At 40.8% G+C, this 21780-nt stretch overlaps 1 protein-coding gene across 3 annotated transcripts in view; it reads left to right on the top strand.

Moving 5' to 3' along the window:
• asap2a (ArfGAP with SH3 domain, ankyrin repeat and PH domain 2a) overlaps positions 1–21780 on the top strand; it is a 70300-nt gene that overhangs the window by 13654 nt on the left and 34866 nt on the right. For all 3 annotated transcript variants that reach the window (XR_015778653.1, XM_042500530.2, XM_042500531.2), the window contains exons 2-4: positions 13781–13853; positions 20208–20353; positions 21455–21529. Coding sequence is in view for 2 of the 3 variants with exons in the window: in XM_042500530.2 (XP_042356464.1) it covers positions 13781–13853; positions 20208–20353; positions 21455–21529 (294 nt within the window). In the remaining variant the exon portion in view is untranslated. The remainder of the gene's footprint in view (positions 1–13780; positions 13854–20207; positions 20354–21454; positions 21530–21780) is intronic.

The following is a 21780-nucleotide window of genomic DNA, read 5'->3' as shown; positions in this document are numbered from 1 at the left end:
TGTTCTTGGTTTCATATGAGTAGAGGAAAACTCTGTTAGTTGCTAGGCTAATTTATGCACTGAAAAATGTAAAAGGCTTATGCTATTAACATTAGCATGTTGCATTTGTGTGGAAATGTGTCTAGTATAAGAAAATAGTTTTGAGTTTTGAAAATTCTGTTGAGTTTGTGAGTTATAATGGAGGTGAATTTTTGTAGCAATGAAGCCATATACTGTATATGGGTATTTTACGTGTGTTTTGAATCAACACAGTAGCATAGAAACCCCACTGCCAAAGAGGATTTTGCAGGTGTAATTGCAGAGCAACACAGACAAACCACTGCACAAGTATAAATGCTCATGATGGCGTAAGCCACTTGAGTCTACACACAACCATAAATTAGCCTCAAGTCAGTGTCTCCAGATTAGACTCAAAAAAGAAACATTGGCCCTGCAGCATTATCACCAGCTGTCTGGGAAAACCAAACGGAAACAAAAGTTCCGCCCGGGTCTGTCACCTTGTAAAACGCCCTGAAAAATGCCCCAGCAGTTAACATGAAAGTTTGTTTTCTATAACACTTTAGGCTCTGCAGTTGATGCTGTCATCCCAGTGTGACTTCTGGCAGCTGAGCAGTTGAGACTCTGGTCCAGCAGCACTCTTTGTAGTGCCCACTGAGGAGCTGTAAAGCCCCAAGTGTCCCAGTGCTAAAATACCAGAAGGCTTGTAGGAAGATGAGATGTTTGAATAACTTGCAGCCAGGCAGAAAAAGACCTGCACAATCAAACAAAGTCATTTTCTACTAGTTTGCAGTCAATCTTGGAGTTCAGTCTCAGAGTTTGAAAATCTGTGTGTGTGTTTGTGTGTTAATGAGCTCGTGTCAGACAGTCTTATGACATAGTAAAAAGCACCCTCCCCCTCCCTCTCTCTCTGACCCATACTCCCACTCAGCTTGTATGCTGGAGTTTTCCATGCGGCCCCCGGGTGGGCTGACTACACACATCTCAGCTGTCTGAGAGAACAGAGAAACCCTGCAACCATGGCCTGTTAGCGTTCGGCTCGATGGAACCCACTTCTATCCCAATATTGACTTTACTCACTGAGCATTGAGAAAAGTTGTGAATGAAACACTTGAATGGGTGATTTGGATATATTTATTTTTTTTTTACAGTGGATTTGTAGTTCTGGGTCCATTAAATAGACTTTAGTTAAGATTTGGCTGATGACTTTAAAATGTAAAAATTAAACGGCTTGAGTCGAGCTCGGCTTCCTCAGCCTTTTCTTTGGTGCCTTCAGGGTTGAACTGTATATTTGACATATGTTTTGAATGAGTCACAGCTTTTCCTCTGTGGATGTTGAGGTAGAGAGAGAGTGCCCTTCCTGTGTTTACCCTTACTGTGCCACATGTGGAGCTGCAGACAGCAGCTCTGTGTCTGGCTGAGAGCTGGACAGCAGCACATATACAGCACCAGACGACCACGTTCCCACCACACCTGCAGAAAAGCTGACGTGTCTCATTCTGTAATGTAGCCTGCTAATGACATGGTGTTTTATTTATTTTCCTACAGGGAAATTCTCCATATATTGCTTTCAGGTGACTAAATGTAACTGCTGGCAGTCATGTAGGAGAACAGAGTTGTGGTGTATTACATTAACATTATATGTTCTCCCCGTTAAGGCCCAACAGTGATGCTGCGTTACTGCTGTGATGCTGGAGGAAGGAGGCAGGCGTAGGTGTGCCACCATCTTGATGGTCCTAAATCACCCAATTTGGATGTTATTGGCCCATTAGCTCTTTATTTGTCGTTTTTAGTCTCACTGATATTGGTTAGAAGAGGCCTACCACACCCATTATTATGTATGAATGCTGTTTTCAGCCCGTGGTATGGCCGTTTGCATAAGACATGGTCACATTTTAGGTGCAAAAATTATGTGGTTGGGTTCAGTAATGCATAAAGTATGTCGGTTAAACAACAGTCATCTCTGGTTAAAAAAGAGACAATCTAGATATTTGTAGAATTAGGTTCCAGTGGTGGCTGTGCAGAAATTTTGTCTGGAGAAATGTTTGGATGACACAAGTCAGAGTGTTTTAAATATAAAAGTTGTATTTGTCGGGTCGCCTAGTGTCTCATTTTGTGCCCCAATGTGCAGAGGTTACGTCCTCGCCGTAGCGTCCACAGGTTCGATTCCGGCCTCAGCCCTTTGCTGCGTGTCATCCCCTCTCTCTCTCTTTTTCCCCTTTTCAAGCTTAAGCTGTCCTATCCTAATAAAGGCAAAAAGCCCAAAAAATAATCTTAAAAAAATATTGAAAAAAGGTTGATGTTATCTAATTTCTCTAACAAATTATTTGGCATCAGTCCATATTTATTGGCATTTAGCTTTTAAAAAAACAATTTCACTGTGGTCAAAAAACACACAAAATGAGGCATGCACCTGTGTTGTCAGGGCAGCCTAGCAGCAATCTAACAGCACCATACATTTCAAAACCGAAGAGTTATGTTCATTTAAGAATGTTGATTTAAAAAAATAAATAAATAAAATTACTAACTCATTTAAAGGGATGAATAACTTCATTGAAAATGAGGATTTTGTTCAAGGATTTGTTTAGGTCACAAAATATGAGGACAGACATTCAAAGCCTCATTTGAAAACCTCAACAGATGTATGAACAAATGTTTTTAAAAAAAGGCATAGAGTACAGACCTCATTAGGAAATTTCAATAGAGAATAATCCAATTAAACTGATTTTGTCGCTGAGGCTTGTAACTGCAACTGTGCAGAAGAAATGGGTTAAACAGCATGAATAGAAAAAAAAGCTGTGCAGCATTCAAATCTTGATTCTGAATTAAAATGTCAACGAAATGATGAAGCCTCTGCACTATAGCTCTAATATACTGCTGGTGTTCAAACTTGTTCATCGCTTTTACTCAGATTTTTATATGTTAATATAACCGTGATGCTTAATGTATGACGGACAGATATTGTGAATGTGACACCGCCAGTGGCAGTTACTGACCTGAAAATTGATCAAAGAAGAAAATGGATTAGCACCAACTTGCAGAGAGATCAAGTTTCACTTTTTGCTGTTTCTCCAAACACTGTGGGCGCCGCTGCGGTGAAATAAATATGATTAACGTTATGTCAAGTCTTGCCCATGATTTTCGCATCAAAACCAGAGCTTTTTATTTATGTTCCCGCTGGATGAGTGTGTGAGTTATATTCGAGCGTGCTCCTTCAACTCACTCTCAGATGTTTTAGTAGTTTTGGAAGTGAAGTTTGTTTGGGTTTGAAGTTTGATCATTTCACATCTGGTACCTTCATGAAAAATGGTTTACAACCCACAACTGCTACAGATACTGTACTCACACATGCACCAAAAAAACTGGATTACTGCAGCCCAGACTGCAGCCCTCTTATTGCCTGATTTCCACAGTATGCGGCAGACCGTTTACTCGCACAATTGGCTTAAAGGTTTAAGAAAAGGTAGTAGATGAGTTATAAACAGACAGCAGAAACAACCCAAGTGTGTGTGTGAGCTTTAAAAAAGTGTGTGGTGATGACAGTAGTAATACTACAGACGGGGAGGATTACTTGGATTGTGTTTTGTTGAAATTGAACATGTGTGTGTGCGGTACATTGATGGGGCCTCCGAGGAAAGCGGGACAGCGTCTTGCCGAGCAGACATGCTGTCATCAGCAGATAGTTAGCCGGCAGGAACAATGGGGCTGGCTCTCCGTCTTGTCTGTCAGTCACTCCAGCATGCAATCATCCAGGAATGTCTTTCTTCTTCAGGAAGAGTAAGAGCACGACAATTAAACCGGCCTGTTAGCTGGACTTTTCCTGTAGTCAGTGGCGTCTTGCCCTCCTTCTCCCCCGCACCGTTTTTCATATGAAGTTAGCTTTTTGTTTATAGAAAGTTTACAAATTAGTCTTAGTACTTGGAGTGCATCAAATAGCCTTTTGTCATCAAGGGAGACAAAATTGTTATCTCAGTTAATGTATTAAAAGATCATTAATTTCATATAATTTATAGTGAGATTTTGGGCCGATACCGATATATGTTTTATTTCTGTTCTTTTTTTTTTGTCTTTTATTTCTACTTTTGTACATTCAATCAGGTCAGATTTATGAAGCAACCTTTAATAAAACCTTTCACATGAAAAAAATCTATGAGAAATAGTTGAAAAGTCTTCCCTCTGTTTTATATTGCTGTGAAGACATCAACAAATTTCTCCTTCACACAACTGTATTTATCCAAGTTTCTCGGACAAGTTCTGCTAACCTTTTGATTAAACTTGCCCAATACTTATTTTTACTAAATATAGCTTGAAGGCATCTAATGTAACTCAATGCAATCTCTGTGAGCTTCAAGTTCCGCCTGCAAAAAGCTAACATCAACTCCACCATGTTGCATTGTCAGGGAAACAATAGGGAGCATTGATGTGAGTTTAGTGCGTTCTTTCGTCCTGATGGCTTCCCGGGAAAGATCTCAATTTGTTTCAAACACATCGACACTGATGTTCGACTGATAAGTCATTGCATCACTATTTCACGCTGTCTCTCTCTCTTTTCCCATACTGCCCTGTGCTTCTTCCTTTTTCAGTCACACTAGAGCTGAAATCATTATTCCATTAATTGATCAGTTGATCACCCAAACAATTATTTACCACCAACTTTGATAACTCTTTGAGTTTAGAAGGGTTGTTTAGACAAAGCAAGCTTTTTGAAGGCCTCACCTCAGGCGCTGAGAACTTTTGATGTGCATTTTTCAATATTTTCAGGTTTGTCACAGAACAAACAGGTGATTAATCATGAAAGATTTCCTCAGATTTATCAGTAATGAAAATAATGAAGTCACACTGTGGCCTCAGCTATCTTCACTGCTTTTTGATAGCTTTGCACTAAACAGGTAATGCAGTTTTTAGGGGAAACCATCCAAAATATATTTTCTTACCTTCTTTGATATCCAGAATTAACTTTGCATTCCTATTGGGTTGCAGCCTTATCATGAGACGTTAAATGTTTCATGTGAACATCTTTGAAACTGGACAATGGCAGCACTGTGTGAAGACTTGCTGACCCTCTCCTGCTAATTTCCCCTTCTTGTTTTGGTTTTGAAGACCTTGACAAATGCTGGGCCAAGCACATTGGATTCATTCTCTCAGGTTTGGGACCTGGTAGATGTACTTTGTGCTTTCCCAGCTGAGCTTTTTCCCTGTGACAGCAGCTGAAAATGCTACCTTGTACAGAAATTAGTCACCTATTTTGGGGCTCTTGTCTGCTTTTGCTGTTTTTTTTTTCCAAATGTGGATGTGGTAACTGCTTGGTCAACAGCGCGTGGTTATGAAGCCTGGAAAAGGGGAAAAATCTTCAGCATTTACTCTTTTTTTGCATCACATTTCAAAAGCATATTATGCAGGATTTGTCGCTTACTGGTTGTAACCAAACGTTTAAACCTGGCCCCTCCTCAATGAGACTGAGGGAGCAGCGGTGGTCAAGTGAGCTAGAGAGTGATGAAGACAGGGAGCGGCGTTAAGGAAAACACCTTCAAGATCAAGAATTCCAATATTTCCATGGCCTTGGAAAGTTTCATCAATATTTATGAACATCAGCTATTTACTGTCAAAGCCAGAAACCAGAGAAGTAAGTCTCAAACTTAGGTTTAAAATCTGGAGCTGCTCTTCAGAGAATGAATGGGAGCTTTTCTTTGTAATACATTATTATCATAAACTGAATAGCTTGGGGTTTTGGACCAATGGGTCAGATAAAACACACCATTTTAGACGTCCATTTGGGCTGCAGGAAATCTTTCACATTTTATTGAAAAAATGATAGATCATGACAATAATTAGAAGATGAACTGATTATGAAAACAATTGTTAGTTGCAGCCCAACATTTATTGAAAGTGCTGTATGCAACTCTGGAGAAAGATAGTTGATGTTTGTGTCTCATTTTCTGATTGTGAAACGCTTTGGGTCGGACGTTTGGTCCGACTACCAACCCAAAGCTTCTGTATTTGATGACCTTATTATTGAGAACCACATTCAACTGTCTTTCTGTTCTGCAACCTGTTATATTCCCAGCGAGGAATAATTGTCCTCTTTCCTTTGAATACTGTAATCTCTCTGAGCTTCCTCAACATTAATTAGGTTTACGGTATCTCCTTTCCCTCTTTATCCGTCCAGGCTCACACATTAGATATTATCTATCTATACTGCACACAGAGATCAGTAACCTGACACACGAACATTACTCTACTATTCAGAAAATGCACAAACATAAGTGAATAGATCACCGTGGTGACGACCTCTGTGACCCTGCAGCAGTGCTGTAGTTTGCCTGGCAGCAGATGGGGCCTGATTGTAATCACAGTGATGATGATGATGATGATGATGATGATGTCATGCATGAGGATTAATTCAGTTCAGTTTTCCTCCACCTGCTTTGTCCAGTCAGCAGCAGGACGGGAGAAAAGATCCACTCTGGTTATTGTGAGCCGTTATCAGGAGAGGAAAAATGCTGACACTGCGTTAACGTCATGTGAAGTGTGCTCCAGGCTCGGAGGCTCTATTGTGTGAGGATTCAGCTCTGATCCCACACTGTTGAAACGCTACACGCTACAGTGGAAATCCCCTCTTGCTGTGAAGAGTTTTTTGGGTTAAAAGTGTCTAATATTGTTACAAACAAGAGGGCTCGCACATATAGGTGCTCGGAGACGCGTCAATTTGATCAAATGCTGGAGGGCACGTCAGAGTGGAAATGTGTGAAAGTGATTGGAGAGTGTGTGTGTGTGTGTGTGTGTGTGTGTGTGTGTGTGTGTGTGTGTGTGTGTGTGTGTGGGTGTGTGTGTGTGTGTGTGTGTGTGTGTGTGTGTGTGTGTGTGTGTGTGTGTGTGTGTGTGTGTGTGCGTTCATGTGAATGATTTAGAGCAGTGCGTTTGTTGTGTTCAGATGGGATTGGTTTATTACCCCGCCTGTCTGTCCCCCACTTGTCTCGCCCCTTTCCCCCGTCAGACCACTCTGTGCAGATTGAAAGGGTCTGCTGGAGCGTGATACTGCCTGATTGTGTGTGTGTGTGTGTGTGTCTGTGTGTGTGTGTAAGAGTGAGCGAGGGAAGACCTTGGGCGCTGTGATGTCTATGCCAATGTGTGTGTAAGGTTTTGACTGGTCAGACTAATTTACAGGCTGATTACTGGCATTATGTGGAGGTCAAACAGGGGCTTAGATCTACCAATAAGCCAGTAGACTGTTATAATAGTGTTGATAGCTTTAGCATTTTATACTGACAGGAAAGACGCAATAAGTGCTGTTAAACTGTGACACATGAAAAGCCTTTGCCAAGACAACAAAACTGACAAGAATATATGATACTGCTTTTTTCCAAGATCTGCTTGGAGACGTTTCACTATCATCTGCAGTTGTGTTTTTTTATAGCTGTGTTTTATTTTCGCATTGCATTGTGGGACAACCTCTAATTAAGTAAATTTAGTTCATACTAGGTGTTCTTCTGATAATCAGAACAATAGCCCAATCTGAATAAAAATGCCTCATGTAACACCTCAGTTGGAAGAGATCTGTCTGATCTGAAGGATTTTTCAGTTGGGTTTGTAGGAGTTGCAAACCTTTTTATAATCTGTTAAATAGAAAAATACAAGTGACGAATATAAACTCTTAATCTAGTTGTTTCTCTCGTAAATATATTTTTTTCTGTGCATTTTTCCCCACATGGGTGTAACATAATAAGGATGACATGCCACAACAGCTGCTTCTACGACTCTTGCTCCGCTGATTTAACAGAATAGTTTGTAAATTTTAAAATGCATAGCTGTACATAACAATCATCTCTTGCTACCAGCAGAAGTAGACTGCATGACATTTAGTGAACATCGATCAATTGTATTATCTACCAATACATCCAACGGGTCAAATGCTCAGTGGTTTGAATCTGCGTTTAAATTCTGAGATCCAGACAGTAAAGTACTTGTTGTAGGTTATAATGTTGTGGTACTCTAAATAAACATACCTGCAGATGTAAATAATATGTCTTAAAGTTATTTCCTTGGCATTCACTGTCTACATAGGTGATTCAAATCCAGTACACTAACACTAGATGTATTTTTCCTGTGCTGCTCTTCTTTCAGTTGTTTTTGCCCCGCTGCTAACTTATCAAACCCACCAAAAATCCTATCAGTCATTAGTCTCTGATCCTCATTAGTCCTGAAATAAAGCCAACTATAGATGCATGTGAGGTGTTTAGGGGGCATCTGTAATTTGTAGCCACAGAATATAACCTGGGTTACACGTTACTCACCACTAAACTGTATTAACAGGTGGAGCTACCTCTTCTCCTTCTTTACTTAATGTTTTTAATGAATTGAATTTTCTCAATAAAGTTGAGAAAAGAGAAAAACTTCTGTTATATTTCCACAGATTTGATGCTTTACAGTAGGCACAACTATGTTTGTGCACGTCAAAAAAGTTCTGAATATTCTGATTAAATGCTTTGGAGTGCGCTCCAAACCTGCTTAGAATTGCTGTGTAATTTAGGAATGGGATACCGTAAAGGTTTGAAGAAGTTTACATCTCATCTCATGCTGTGATGTGATTTTTGTGTAGACGCAGATAACATTACGACATGCTTTGTTTCAACACAAGCCTGAATCATATTAACACGGGTCAACAATACACTCGCACCCTGGAGCTTTCTCGGAATAACTTAATTCATCACAATTTTCAAAACCTGTTGGGAAAATTCAGGGGAAAGAATTTGGGTCACAAGGCTGCTCGTGATTATGAAGTTAAACCAAGTTTATCTGAATGTAAAGGGCTGCAGTGTTCTGTATGAAGCTGACAAAGATCTTGGAGCACCAAAGCAGCTGATATCTGACTGTGTTGATGCAGCAAATGCACCAGGAGCTTTAGTCACCAAGTGAACAGATTGCTATAAATCTCTCGCCCATTTGGCTTGTCTTTCTTCACAAAAACATCAGCGCTACTGCGAGGGAGCCCAGCAGAGTTAGTCAGAGTGCTGCGTTTTTATTTGCCTCCTCTGTTGTCATGTTTTTGTATTTTTTTTATATGTTGTGATGTTATTGCACTCAACTGTGATGCCATGTTTTAGCAGTGTAAAGACTCACACAAAATTATCACTTAAGACCAAGTATGTGGCGATGAATTTATTTGCAGAGACTCTGCCCTCGGCCTGTATTTTCCTTTTATTTTTCTGTGTGTTTACGGGCAGCATGCAGGTAGGGTCAGGACTTTATTAGAAGGTAGTGATCAGACTAAGGCTGTGTGTGATTGGTTGACTACTTTATTTTATATATATATATATGTATATATACACACACACACACTCACACACACACACACACAGTATCAAAGCCGAATAAGTATGATATACATATTGCACATAGTCATGATAATATGCATATGCAGGGTATTCCCCTTAGTTGTTATTGCACATATTTTGTGGGGTTATTTGCTATTAAATTTCTTAATGGCACTTTGGTAAAAGCTTTAACTACAAGAACATGTGACTTGCATTTAACCAACATTTAAGCACGGACAGCCAATAACAAAAAGCCAAATTATTACATCACAATTTATGTATTGAATAAATACATGTCAGCACAATTTTTCAGGTATATTATGAAATAATGAATAAAACACACACAGTCTGGTGTCTTATTGATTTTTTTCTTTGCAACACTCACCTTGTTAACACCATTGCATGCTTTGACTCCAGTAGTTCACCCTTGTTTGACCTCAAATCCTCCTCAAAGAACATTTACAGCATCAAATAATCAATAAAATAAATTACAAGACATTTTCAAGCTGATGTTGTGGGCTCATTTTGAAATTGAATGCTGCAGTACTGAAAAGATGGAGTGATGCAAGATTTGTCCAAAATGTATTTCTATTTTTTTTTGCAAATCATGCACTCCATGTCTCATGTTGAATGCTGAGACAACATCAAGCCTTCTGTTGTCTAACAGGTCAGCTGCCAGCAGAAATGCTTTCAGTGCTCTCAAGGCGTTCACTCTGGGAATAGATTTAACATGGAGAGCAGAGCCCAGGGTGGTATCAGCTCTGCTAAGAAAACACTCAGCGGCTGTCTCCAGTTACCCTCTAAAAGTCTTTGTGTGGTTGGATCGGTTTGGCGGTGCAGACGGAGATAGCGTGTTTCTGTATTTTTCTCACTCTTTGTCTCTGCATTTGTTTGAAGATACTTGTTTAACAGTATGTTGTGGCTGCGTGCTGGTCTGAGCGACCCAGACAGACAGAGCTAATGAGATAATGGCACATGTCACACATGAGTCATTTAAGACGACTTGAAGGAACTAAAACCACAGCACTGAAAGTCTTACTTTTACTCAGAGAAACAAGTAGCTTCTGGTCGACTTCTTTTAATTTGCACAGTTCCCATCAGACTTCAGATGTTATTTTTGGCATGTGTTACTGTTACTAAGAACTGCTGTCTGGTGGTTTATTTTGGTGTAAAAGTTTGTTTGGAGAAGGTTGTGATTTTTCCTTTTAAATCCCATCTGCACTGTTTTTGTTAATTTATAATCATTTTTAAGGGGTCAGTTTGTTTTGTTTGTGTCAAACTGAACCAAAACAACAAAAAAGATATACTTAAAAAAACAAAAAAACAAACAAACAGCACAAAAACAGTTTTCTGTCATATTTTACAGATTTCACTGGAAATGGATGATTGACATGAACAGTATTATTGTTATTATTTTAAAACATGATAAGACATTTGCTAAAAAGCTTTATTTTTTTACATTGATAGATTATCATGTACAATACAGTTATCGTTAGTCTCGCTTTAGCGTTCCCTGATTGTACACAGAGCTGCTCAGAAAGTTGACGATGCTGCAGCTTGAGTGGGTGTTTTGATGTGAGTACCATTTGAATTTTTGAACCGTTACGCCTCCTCGTTGCACCGCCAACTTGGTCCGCAACGCGGGTATCCCAGCATGCAGTGTGCAGGGAATCAGTGTCTTCCCATACACCAGGACCCTGAAACTGAAGCAGCTACATGGAATGCAGTTCTCCTGCTTCTTCCTGCTTTGATATGTGAAAACGTATTTGTAAAAGTGTCCAGTTGGGAAAAAATGTGTGTCCAGGGGGTGATTATCAAACTAACTTTAGCCTTGTGTCTGAATTGCAGCGCAACCTTGAGTTTATTCTCACACATTAGCACCTGATTGTGACTGATTAGGCTGTTTGTCTCTACTGAGACAACTTGAAAAAAACCCAACTGCTGAGTTGAATCGTAGTAAGTGTTGTTACTGGATGGCTGTTTAAACATTTACCTCAGCCATTAAATACACAGCCCACTTTGCAGTGTGATGTAGCACCACTGCTCATTTTCCTGAAACTTTACAAGCCTTATATTTAATAACAAATTTAAAAAGGGGACCTTTGGATAAGCCTGCAGAGTGGTGATAGAACTGCAGAGCAAATTGTCAGTATGCTTCTCCTGTTTTTGAGCTCTGTGTTATTCTGCCCATCCCTCTTCCAGTGACACTTGATTTATGTGTCATTTTCCCTTTTAAGCAGGGGTGTCAAACAAACAAACAGCCAGAGGGCCCAGTCTGGCCCTCTGGATGACTTTGCAAAGTGTGAAATTTCAAAGAACTTCGACTGATTTTATCTCAGACAAATTAGAACGTAAACACAATTAAATTGTCAGGAAATTTTCTTTAGTCTTTGATTTTTTGCTGGAAATAAAAATTAAATAGAAAATTCCTGACATTGACTTGTGAATTTCAGTTGAGGACATCTCTGACAATGCACAGACATAAGAATCAGGAAATAAATGTAGAAATATCCCAAAGTAAAAGTCAATCATGAAATGACTCTGAAAATCGAGGCGCTATCAAAGTTAAATTTCTGAAAATAAATGAAATAATTCAGGTCAGGACATACTCCACCCATACAGAAAATCAAACATTTTTACTGTATGAAAGTTTGTTAAACTGTAAAATATCTGATGGTTTTACTGGTCTGGCCTTGACTTGACATAAAATTGGACTGTATGTGGCCCCTGAACTAAAATGAGTTTGACACCCCTGCTTTTAAGTCTCTCTCTCGCTGTTCATTTTTTTTATGCCATTTTAAAGTGTGTGTGAAATATGACCCCGGGGAACCTCAGTGCTGAGCAGTTCTTTCATTTTGTAATAGCAAACAGCTCGGATATTAATACAGTAGATTTATGGATTTAATACATTTTGTCACCACATCTAGTGGTGCTGCAGAGGACTGTGTGTGTGTGTTTGTGTGTGTGTGTGTGTGTACTATATTGGTGTGTGTGTGTTGTAGCTGAATGGGGGCCATTGTGTGTTTTTTTTGTTTTCAGAGGGTGTAGGGGATCTGATATGTGTCCGTCCGATGTGGAGCAGGGCAGGGGTAAGTGGCGCCGGCTTTGGCCCGCTTGGGCGGACGTACTTAATAAAGTCCCTAAAAACTCATTTCCCAAAATCCCCCCTCATCCCGAGAGACTCCCTCACTCATCACTGGTACAGTGCTGCATTGTCTCAGCTGGATTCCCAGTGTTTGTTCTGGTTAGTGTGTGAGTCTGAGCTCAGTGTATGTGTGTGTTAAAGTGTGTGTGACTGGTTATTCAGAGGTTTGTGTGTGTAAAGACTTTCATGGGAGAGACCTCAGATGCTGCTCTTGCTCTACAAGCTATTACACTGATACACACACACACACACACAAACATTAACACAATAACTGACGATAGAGCTCAGGTCTATTCTTAGCTCTGCCTTGAATAATTCATTACTTGCAGCCAGAGTGGAGATGGCATCCACAAACACACAAACTGTACCCACCACATGGAGGCATTCAGACGAGGGGGGAAAAAAGCAGGACCAAACAATTCAACACAGGACTGCAACAACACAAACTGCAACCCTTAAAAAAAGACACTAGAGTTGAATCGATGTCTTTCTGACAGTGTCAACTTTATAAGGGTGATGTACTGTATCACTGCAGAGCTGCTGTATCACTATACTAACCTCGCTCTAAACCTCTGAATCGCTGCCCACATCTCACTTAGGTTTGGTGTCGTGCTGATCAGCCAATCAGAGCTTTGTAGCTGGGATTAAAAATGGAGACGTCATCTTTATACACAGACTTGCTAAGGATGGGAATCACCAGAGGCCCCACGATACGATATTATCATAATTCTTTAGTCACGATACAATATTATTATGTTTTATATGTAGTTATTTATTTTGATCCCTATCAGCCACTACCACCATAGCAACAGCTCCTCCTGTGGTCCACATACGTGAACATTACATCATAAAAATAAACAAATGTATCATTTAATATCCAAGGTGAAAATGAACAAAAAACCCCGCAATAACACGTATTGCGATGTCATGCAATTAATCTCCCTTTTCCAACTGTAAACAGAGATACAGTCATGTAAATGTCCCAGTCTCAATAAACACAAGCACCAGTGCCTCCTCATGCTTGTTTATGGAAACTTGAGCAAACTGACAAAGATGAAAACTAAAGAGATTTCCTGTAGATTTGATTTGATTTTAATTAGTTTTGTAAGCACACAGTATTGTTTTACTTAGATTGCAGTTTGTTTCTTTTTTAAATCTAGTTTTTAATGTGTATTTCAGTTAACTAAAGTTTGTTTTCAGAGTAGTTTTATATTTTAGTGTAGCTTTAACTATAATAACCTTGTTGTGTCTGTCTCTGTCTGTCTGTCTGTCTGTCTGTCTGTCTGTCTGTCTGTGTGTGTGTGTGTGTGTGTGTGTGTGTGTCCAGGCTCTGGACGTGGACCGCAGTGTTCTGTACAAGATGAAGAAGTCTGTGAAGGCCATCTACACGTCGGGTCTGGGTGAGTCCTCCTGTCTGTAATTTGCTGTCAGGATTTTCATTTCCTTATCTTAGCACTCTCACTTAAGTCACAAACCTTCAGAGCTGTTCTAAAACTGAATTTTATGAAACCTTTTGGTGCTGAAATGAAAACTCAGCCGGCTATTTATCATACATCTTACTCATAATGTATTGTGCTCAGAAGAATTTGGGGTTTTGTGGCTGTTGGATGGACTTGGTAATTTATTCTCTGTACTTTTCTTTTTAATGCAAGATAATAAGTTCAACACAAAAATGCACAATACATTGAAATGAAAAAAAAATTATTAATTGCCTCTCTAATGCTTTTGTTCCACCTCCTTTGAGGCAGCGTAGGGAGGAAGGTTTCTTGTGTGTTATTACCGGGCTCATTGTGGCTGGTTGTGCCAGTGTTGGGTGTTTCCAGTGTCTTTTGTTTGGCCGGCCTGACAGATCCCCGCTGAGAGAGAGAGAGAGAGAGAGACCTCTGAACAATGTGCTGAGCGTGTCTTTTTCAGAACAGTGTGAGCTCTGTTCAGACCAGAGGGACAGCTGTCTGATCCAGACCCCCAAAGGAACAGCTGGGGAGGGGCGCACACTGTGTTTGTGTGTGGCTGCTGAGGCATGGACGCACTTGTGTCCTCACCTAACCGTTCAACGTGCATTTACATAAACATGCCTTTTTTTTGGTTCCAGATTCAGAGCCTCTATTTTGTCATTCCATACTCATGAAAGGCTGGTGAGAGTGTGTGTTTGTGTGTGTGTGTGTGTGTGTGTGTGTGTGTGTGTGTGTGTGTGTGTGTGTCTGCAGGTGCACAGTTAGAGGAGGAACCTGTTGTAGAGTTTAGTCATCCTGTTCAGCTGCCAAAATGATTCACTTTCGGGCCCGATCAGACAAACATGAGGCACACCACGCAGCCTTTTTTTGTTGAAACTGGCCCTCATCAGACAGAGTGCTTTTTAGTAGCAGCCAGGGCGTTTTTTTTTTGGTAATAGTTTTCTATGAGAGTGAAGCTTCTCACTAGAAGCTTTTGCATTGCAGAAGGACATTTCCACTTCAGTTTGAATTCCCCTGACAACAACAACAGGGTAAAAAGGATGTTGGCTCATTGTTTCCCACAGACCTACAATCTGTGTGGCAAAGAGGAGAATCTGTGTGTGTCTCTGAATTCAGAGGTTCATGTCGGTCTGTGAACGCAACTCTACCCGCAGCAGCTTGCAGAGGGCGATGTTGATGCTTAACACAAACCATGAACTGTACCCTACTACTCGTTGTCATCGCCACCACAGAAGGCCCGCTTCTCAATTAATCTGATAGGACAATGGGAAAAAAATGCACAGGTTCTCGTTCTGAGTTGAAGTTTTTTCAACTTGAGGCATTTAGGGCACTTAGGGCGCATAGAGGGGAAAACGCAAGGCACTCAGCGATGCAATATCAGCAAGCAAAAAGCTTCACTCTCATTGGAAATAACTAGAAAAGGCTGCCTCAGATTGCTAAAATGTTTCTGCGTTGTTGTGGCCCTGTTGATAAATTACCTTCATGTGAATCAGTGTGGTTACCGCAGCAGGATACACGTCTGAGAATTGTAGGTGTTTCAAGTGGCTGTACTTTCTTTTCATCATGAACAAGATTATCTGCTATAGGAAAAATATTGTGAGGAAGCAAATCAACCTTTATGCCTTAAAGCGTGAAGCTTGTCCAGATTTCTTTCAGTATTTACAATAGAAACACTATTTTGTCTGTTGGGGGGGAAACTGGGAGTGCTGTCATTTTCAGATCTTTAAGGGAAGGTCGCATCACTGACAGTCACCTTTTACTTATCCACAATCATTTAGGAAAAGCTGCACAGATCTGTTTTGAATACAAACAAGAAGATGATGGAATGCGGGCGTATCTCTAGAACACAAGATGATAAGGCGCTAAGCTAATATCCAGGACTGTGCTTCCTTTAAGTCCAGGATTGTCTGTGTTTTCACTCACTGACTCCATGGGCAGAAGACAAAGCAAGTCAAAGTTATTTATGAAGTATTTTTTTATTTAAAAAAAAAACGGACAGGGGAAGAGGGTGAATGAGACAAACGGCTTTGAGAAGGTGCTTAGGGAAAAAGCCTGAATAATACGACGCACCACAGGGAGCATCAACACTGACTGCCTCAGTGCTCGGAGAACACATTCCTGTCATGACTCGCTGTCGAGCCCAAACTCTGGAAGCACATTTTCCAGCTTTGACACGGGGAATAGTAATGACGAGGAGGAGAGGATGGATGTTTGGTTATAATGGGAGGCTGAGCAGGCAATGTAAGCTCGTACCAGAGAGTGAGAAAAAGATGGGAAATAAGAGTGAAAGAAAAAAATGCAGGGAAAGCTGTACAGATGAGCCAGAGAGCCCTGTGTTGCTGCAGGGGCCTGTCAGCTTGTCAGCTTGTGGGTTTTGATGAATAATCCAGCAGCAGCATCTCAAACCCCTGAAGAACCTGGAGCTGATCGAGCAGAGCAGCTCGGACCGACCTGCCAAAGCTGCTGAACAGATAACGACTCGAGGCGGACGAGTGAACAGCGTGTTCCAGCTGCTGTACCTACAGGCGGGCTGGATGGAGGTGCTGAATAATGCAGCTCTTTTGGTCGCTGCTGTACACTCACACACATACAACATTTTTCTCTTGGCTGCAAAGTAACCAAGACAATGAGACTCCCACGAGCTCTAATGTAATTAAACTGGATGGATGTCTGAGGAAAAAGTGACCCGATGAGACTCTGATATGAAAGAGGAAGTGTCTTTGTCTTCTGCGGGTAAAAGTTAACGTCTCTGTGGCCCTGGTGGCCATGTTGTTAAATAGACATGGAGTCCAGTGCTGTTTTCATAGAGTCCGCAGAGAGATATGGAATTGATCTGAGGTCGGCTGCACATTGTGTTGGTGAGAGTTGGAGCGTCATCCAACCAGCTTGATGGAGCCGAGTGTGAGGGAATGAGTGTGGGAGAGACAGAGAGAGGAAGCCGAGGCCAGTCTGCTATCTGGTGATTAAACCGTGTGTGTGTGTGTGTGTGTGTGTGTGTGTGTGTGTGTGTGTGTGTGTGTGTGTGTGTGTGTGTGTGTGTGTGTGTGTGTGTGTGTGTGTGTGTGTGTGTGTGTGAAACAGATAGAAGAAGCTGCAGCACAAGCCTTTGGGAGGTCAGATAATCCTCAGCAGACGCCTGAAAGCCGCATATTATGTTTTTTTTTGTGTTTGTGTGTGTGTGTGTGTGTGTGTGTGTGTTTGAGAGGGAAGATACAGTAAAAGCTGCTGTGCACCACTGGGTATCAGCAAGGCATTCGTGCTGGTGTGTCTCAAGGTCATTGTTTCATACTTCTTTCCAACTCTCCTACCACTTACTGTCGCTACCTCTTTCAAGCATTTCTCTGAACCTGAAACTTTTTTTTAGATGTTTAAAAAGGCCACACACAAAAGAAAACATGCACAATTTGAATAGCCAAGTAGTATGTCATTAAAAAGCGTTCTCAAGAGCTAGTTCAGAAGGTCACAAGGTGATAAATGGAAGGAAAGCAATAAAAACACTTTTTTTAACAAAAAGACTAGTAGATAGATGTTTATATTTTTTGGGGTTGTATATAAAACTGGGATAGTTGTCCATATTGTAGCAAGTTGTATATAAAATTTGTGAAGTGGTTTATTTAGAATGTGAAAGTATAGATAGGGATAGGAATAAATAAGTGTGTAGTATTTGAGTATTTATTTTTTTGAAGCTGACTTATAGGCTTATTTGTATAGGCCTTTCTTTTTTATTTATTTTATTTCATTAATTTTTTTCATTGCACTTGTTTGTAAGGCATGTTTGCGTTTAATTGTCTGCTTTTTTTTTTACATGTTCTAAAGAAAAATTCATTCATTCATACATTCAACTGGAAAATATTTTAAGGTTTGTTTGTTATTTTTTATTTTAATGGGTCACTAGCTAAAATGGTCTGAAATCACTGATCTTTGTCATTCAGCCTCAAAATGCTACAACAGGGTGTTCAGTGTTAATAAATGGACATGTAACATTGACAAAGAGTTTCAGAGGTTTAGCTTTTCAAGTGACTCTTGTAGCCGTGCAAACATGTTTCCTTAAGAAAGCCTCTGAACAGCGGCTTAATGGATCGGAAATGTTGAGGCAACACGAAGAACACCGCTCGGTGAGCAGGTTTTATTTACAGTGTAAACTAAGAAAAAGGCTTCCTCCTTTCTCTGCTGCGTTACTTATAAACCAGCTCAGCGTGTCTTTCAGTCATCTGAGGTTCTAATCTGCTCTGTACTGTAGACTACATGTGTGATATGTTCAGGTCAGGTTACAACAGATACACATGTACTCGCTAAGCAGCCCAGGGGGGGTTCGGGCTGTTTGTCGGTGCTGAATAGCACCGCGCAGAGCTCTCATGTGCCACTTCAAAAACAACAGCAAGCCACCGCCCTGTCGGCCCAGAGCCGGGCAGAGCTGCAGCCAAACAGCTGGAGCTGATGTGTAGACAGTAGGCTGAGGGTGTGTGTGTTTGTGAAGGTCACTGTCTGACACATGATCGAAGTTTATTATATTATTATTAAGAAAAAAAAAGCAAATAATTCTTTTGGCCACATAATTTTCCAAAAAAAATGTCTCTACTGTTAAAACAAATGGCAGCAGGCTAGCAACAATTTCATCTTGAATTACGATGACTTAAAATATGTTTCTGAAGACATTTGAGGTGAGAAATAGGCAAGGCATAGAATTTTGGTTCATATTTGATCAGCTCTACTTAGTTTCATCGTTTGATCACCGTATGCAGCCCACTTTCTGTTCACAAACTCTCATTTTACAGCCAAACAGTGTACTAAAATATGTTTCTGATGACATTTTAGGATAGAAGTAGGCAAACATTAACATAATCCTTTCAAGCAACATCCCTAGAGCCAGTGAAAATTTGAGCTGAGAGATGAGTAAAGATATCTGGGTGTTGGTGAGATGGACAGAAGTTTACTGTAGTTTATTTACTCATAATAATCACATTATTATGATACAAAGCTGGCTGAAAGTTGGAAAAGTATCCCTTTAAGTAATTTCAGAAGTCAAGATTTACAAATGTGACGATTTGTCAATTTTCTTTCTGCATTATGTCATTTTGAATTTGGTTTTGGACTGTTGGACGTGTAAAACAAACAATTTGCTGGCTTCGACAGGAGCTTTGGTACTTTGTACTAGAAGCTGTTCAAACTCTCATTTTACCACTTGTGCTCTGAGTCTCGAAGAGCTTTATCATGCAGCTCAGCGGTAGTTTAAATTAAATTTGTCTGATGTGAGGAGGTCAGCAGGTAGTGACTCAGAGACTTTCAGCTTTCCCCTTTTAATAACATGATGGATATCTCTGCGGCAGAGACCGAGAACCTGTGGCTGCTCTTTATCTGTGTGTGTGTGTGTGTGTGTGTGTGTGTGTGTGTGGTAGATGAAAGGCTGAGTCATGATGTGGCAGCAGGTGTCTTTTTAATGTACATCCTCATATTTTTACACACCCTTCTTCTCTCTTTTTTTTTCCAAGAGTCCCTCCCTCAAATACCCCTTCATCTCTGTCATGTCTCTTAGTGAGTGTCGTCATAGCAACAGTCCCCAGTGCTCCATCCCTCGCTTCACCGCTGTCCCAATGGCATTAGCTGTTATCAGCTGCCCAGTCTGGCGTGGAGCGAATTAAGTGGAATCATCTCAGCCTAACCCCGTGGTAGATGAGCACAGCTTTAAAGCCGATCGGAGACTTCGGTCACGGCTGGTTTATGGGCTTCCCCGTGATGAGGAACTGACTGGGGGTTTGTTTATTTGGGGGCCGACTCTGTGGATTTTTCTTTTCTTCCTCCTGTCTGTCTTCTGCTTAATATTTCCATTGCTGTCGCCCGTTTTTCATAGTCTCTTGTCCTTTGTGTGGGTGTTGTTTTCATCTCTAGTACAATCGCCAATAAAGGAATAATCAAAATATTCTCATACCCATGGTGTGTTTCATGTCGCTTAAGAGAACAAGCAGAACTGAAAAGCAAAAACAGGTGAGAGTGGAAAAGGTGGGCAGGAGTGTGTGTCTAATTACTGCTAATGGAGGCAGAGATTTCAGGATCATAGACAACAAAACTTTGATCACATTGTACTGCCCAGTCAGTGGAGTGCAGCTCTGTCCTATACTGGGAAAACCCTGAACTGTAATGGGAGGATCGATCAGCCGGAAAAGTGTATCTTTGCTCACTGAAACACTAATATACATTATTAATTACTACTGATTGATTTTTGAATTTTACCAATCAGAGATTGAAAGCCCTTAGTTTGATTCTTACTGTCAAATCTGACCTGTGTGTTTGTGTGTTTTCCAGCCCATGTCGAGAACGAGGAGCAGTACACTCAGGCACTGGAGAAGTTTGGAGAAAACTGCGTGTACAGAGACGATCCTGATCTGGGTTCAGCTTTCCTCAAGTTCTCTGTCTTCACCAAGGAGCTCACTGCACTCTTCAAAAACCTGGTGAGTCTGCGCAGTGTGTGTTTGTGTCGAGGAGTGGGGTTAAATCTTCTGGGACAAAGAAAGATTTCCATCCTCTCCCTAATTGTCTCTATCCCCTTGAGTCACTGTGTGTGTTCTGTTACACACTCACACATCAAGCACATGCAGAGTCCAACTGGAGCTTAAATCCCTCGGGGAGTTAGCTCTAGTTTTTCCATTGAGACGGCCAAAGAGCCACTGCAACACCAAATATCTGCTGGATGGATCATATCCAACCTGATCTGTTAAAGCCAGGTTTTGTACCGAGGCCAAAGCGTTATTAGAAAAATCTGACACTGTCATCATGTGAGGTCTGTCGCTTTCCCTCGGACACTGTATCGACTCACATGGAGACCAGGAGCTCGAGACTTAATATTAGTGTTATCTCAACACCTTATATTAAAGAAATATGAGCTGCAGGCTGACCTGGATGTGAAGATGTAATCTCTCAAAGCTTTAGTAAGCTCTACCTTCCTAGATTACATGCATTACACACACACAGGAGCTCACAGTGGCTTCCAAACAGAGGAGTTACTTGTCTCATAATGGATTGTTTTACATTTTTGTCTTTTTAAATCCTTCCCCACTCAAACATGTGTTTTTCTTATTTTCATGTCCCCTAAAATCTCTGACCTTTAATATCATGACGATGTCTGAGTCTAAGTCTGTTTGAGGCTCAATGATATGGCTGAATCCTTCTGATGTTTCCTTAAAGCTAGACATTTTAGTGCGCATTGCTCTTCCACCGATCAACATTGTGCAAGTATAATTAACTCATTGTCCCCCACTGCTTTAGTAATGGGTATTTCCTAGTAATTTTGTACCTCGTTTAGCTCATTCAGCCTTTTAACGCCCATTGTTTACTGAAGATACAAAAGAAAACTTGCATACATTTTTACCTGAGTGCCTCCCTTTGTTGTTTAGCTCTTTTCCTGTTGGACACACAGCGTGCACACAGACAACACTCCAACAGGATTACATCTCAGTGCGTCCGGCGCCCCTGACTGTCAAGTCTCTGGCAGGTTTAAATCCTCTGATGTAACCCTTCAACTCTTATCTGTCTCTCTCCTCACCCTCCTCCAGTTCCAAAACATGAACAACATCATCACCTTTCCTCTGGACAGCCTGCTGAAAGGAGACCTGAAGGGAGTCAAAGGGGTAAGACAACAAAACAGCATGGTCTCTTGTTTCTCTACTACCGCACAGGAAGTGTTATATGAGTAAATGAATACAGTTTAGCCTGAAATAACAGCAACTACAGCGAGCTGTAAAAGTTTCATCATGTGATGAAGTTTAATCTGCTGGTTCAAACTGGTTTGAAGCAACTTTGACATCCTGCTATCTCTTAAACAAGGTTAATGATAAGCTACTGATTTGCCTCAGGCCACTTTCCCATGTTTCCATAAAAA

The sequence above is a fragment of the Plectropomus leopardus genome, chromosome 14, assembly GCF_026936395.1.
Source record: "Plectropomus leopardus strain MGB_pleo_1.0 chromosome 14, ASM2693639v1, whole genome shotgun sequence".
Classification (NCBI taxonomy): domain Eukaryota; kingdom Metazoa; phylum Chordata; class Actinopteri; order Perciformes; family Serranidae; genus Plectropomus; species Plectropomus leopardus.
This window is presented reverse-complemented; position numbering and strand designations above follow the sequence as displayed.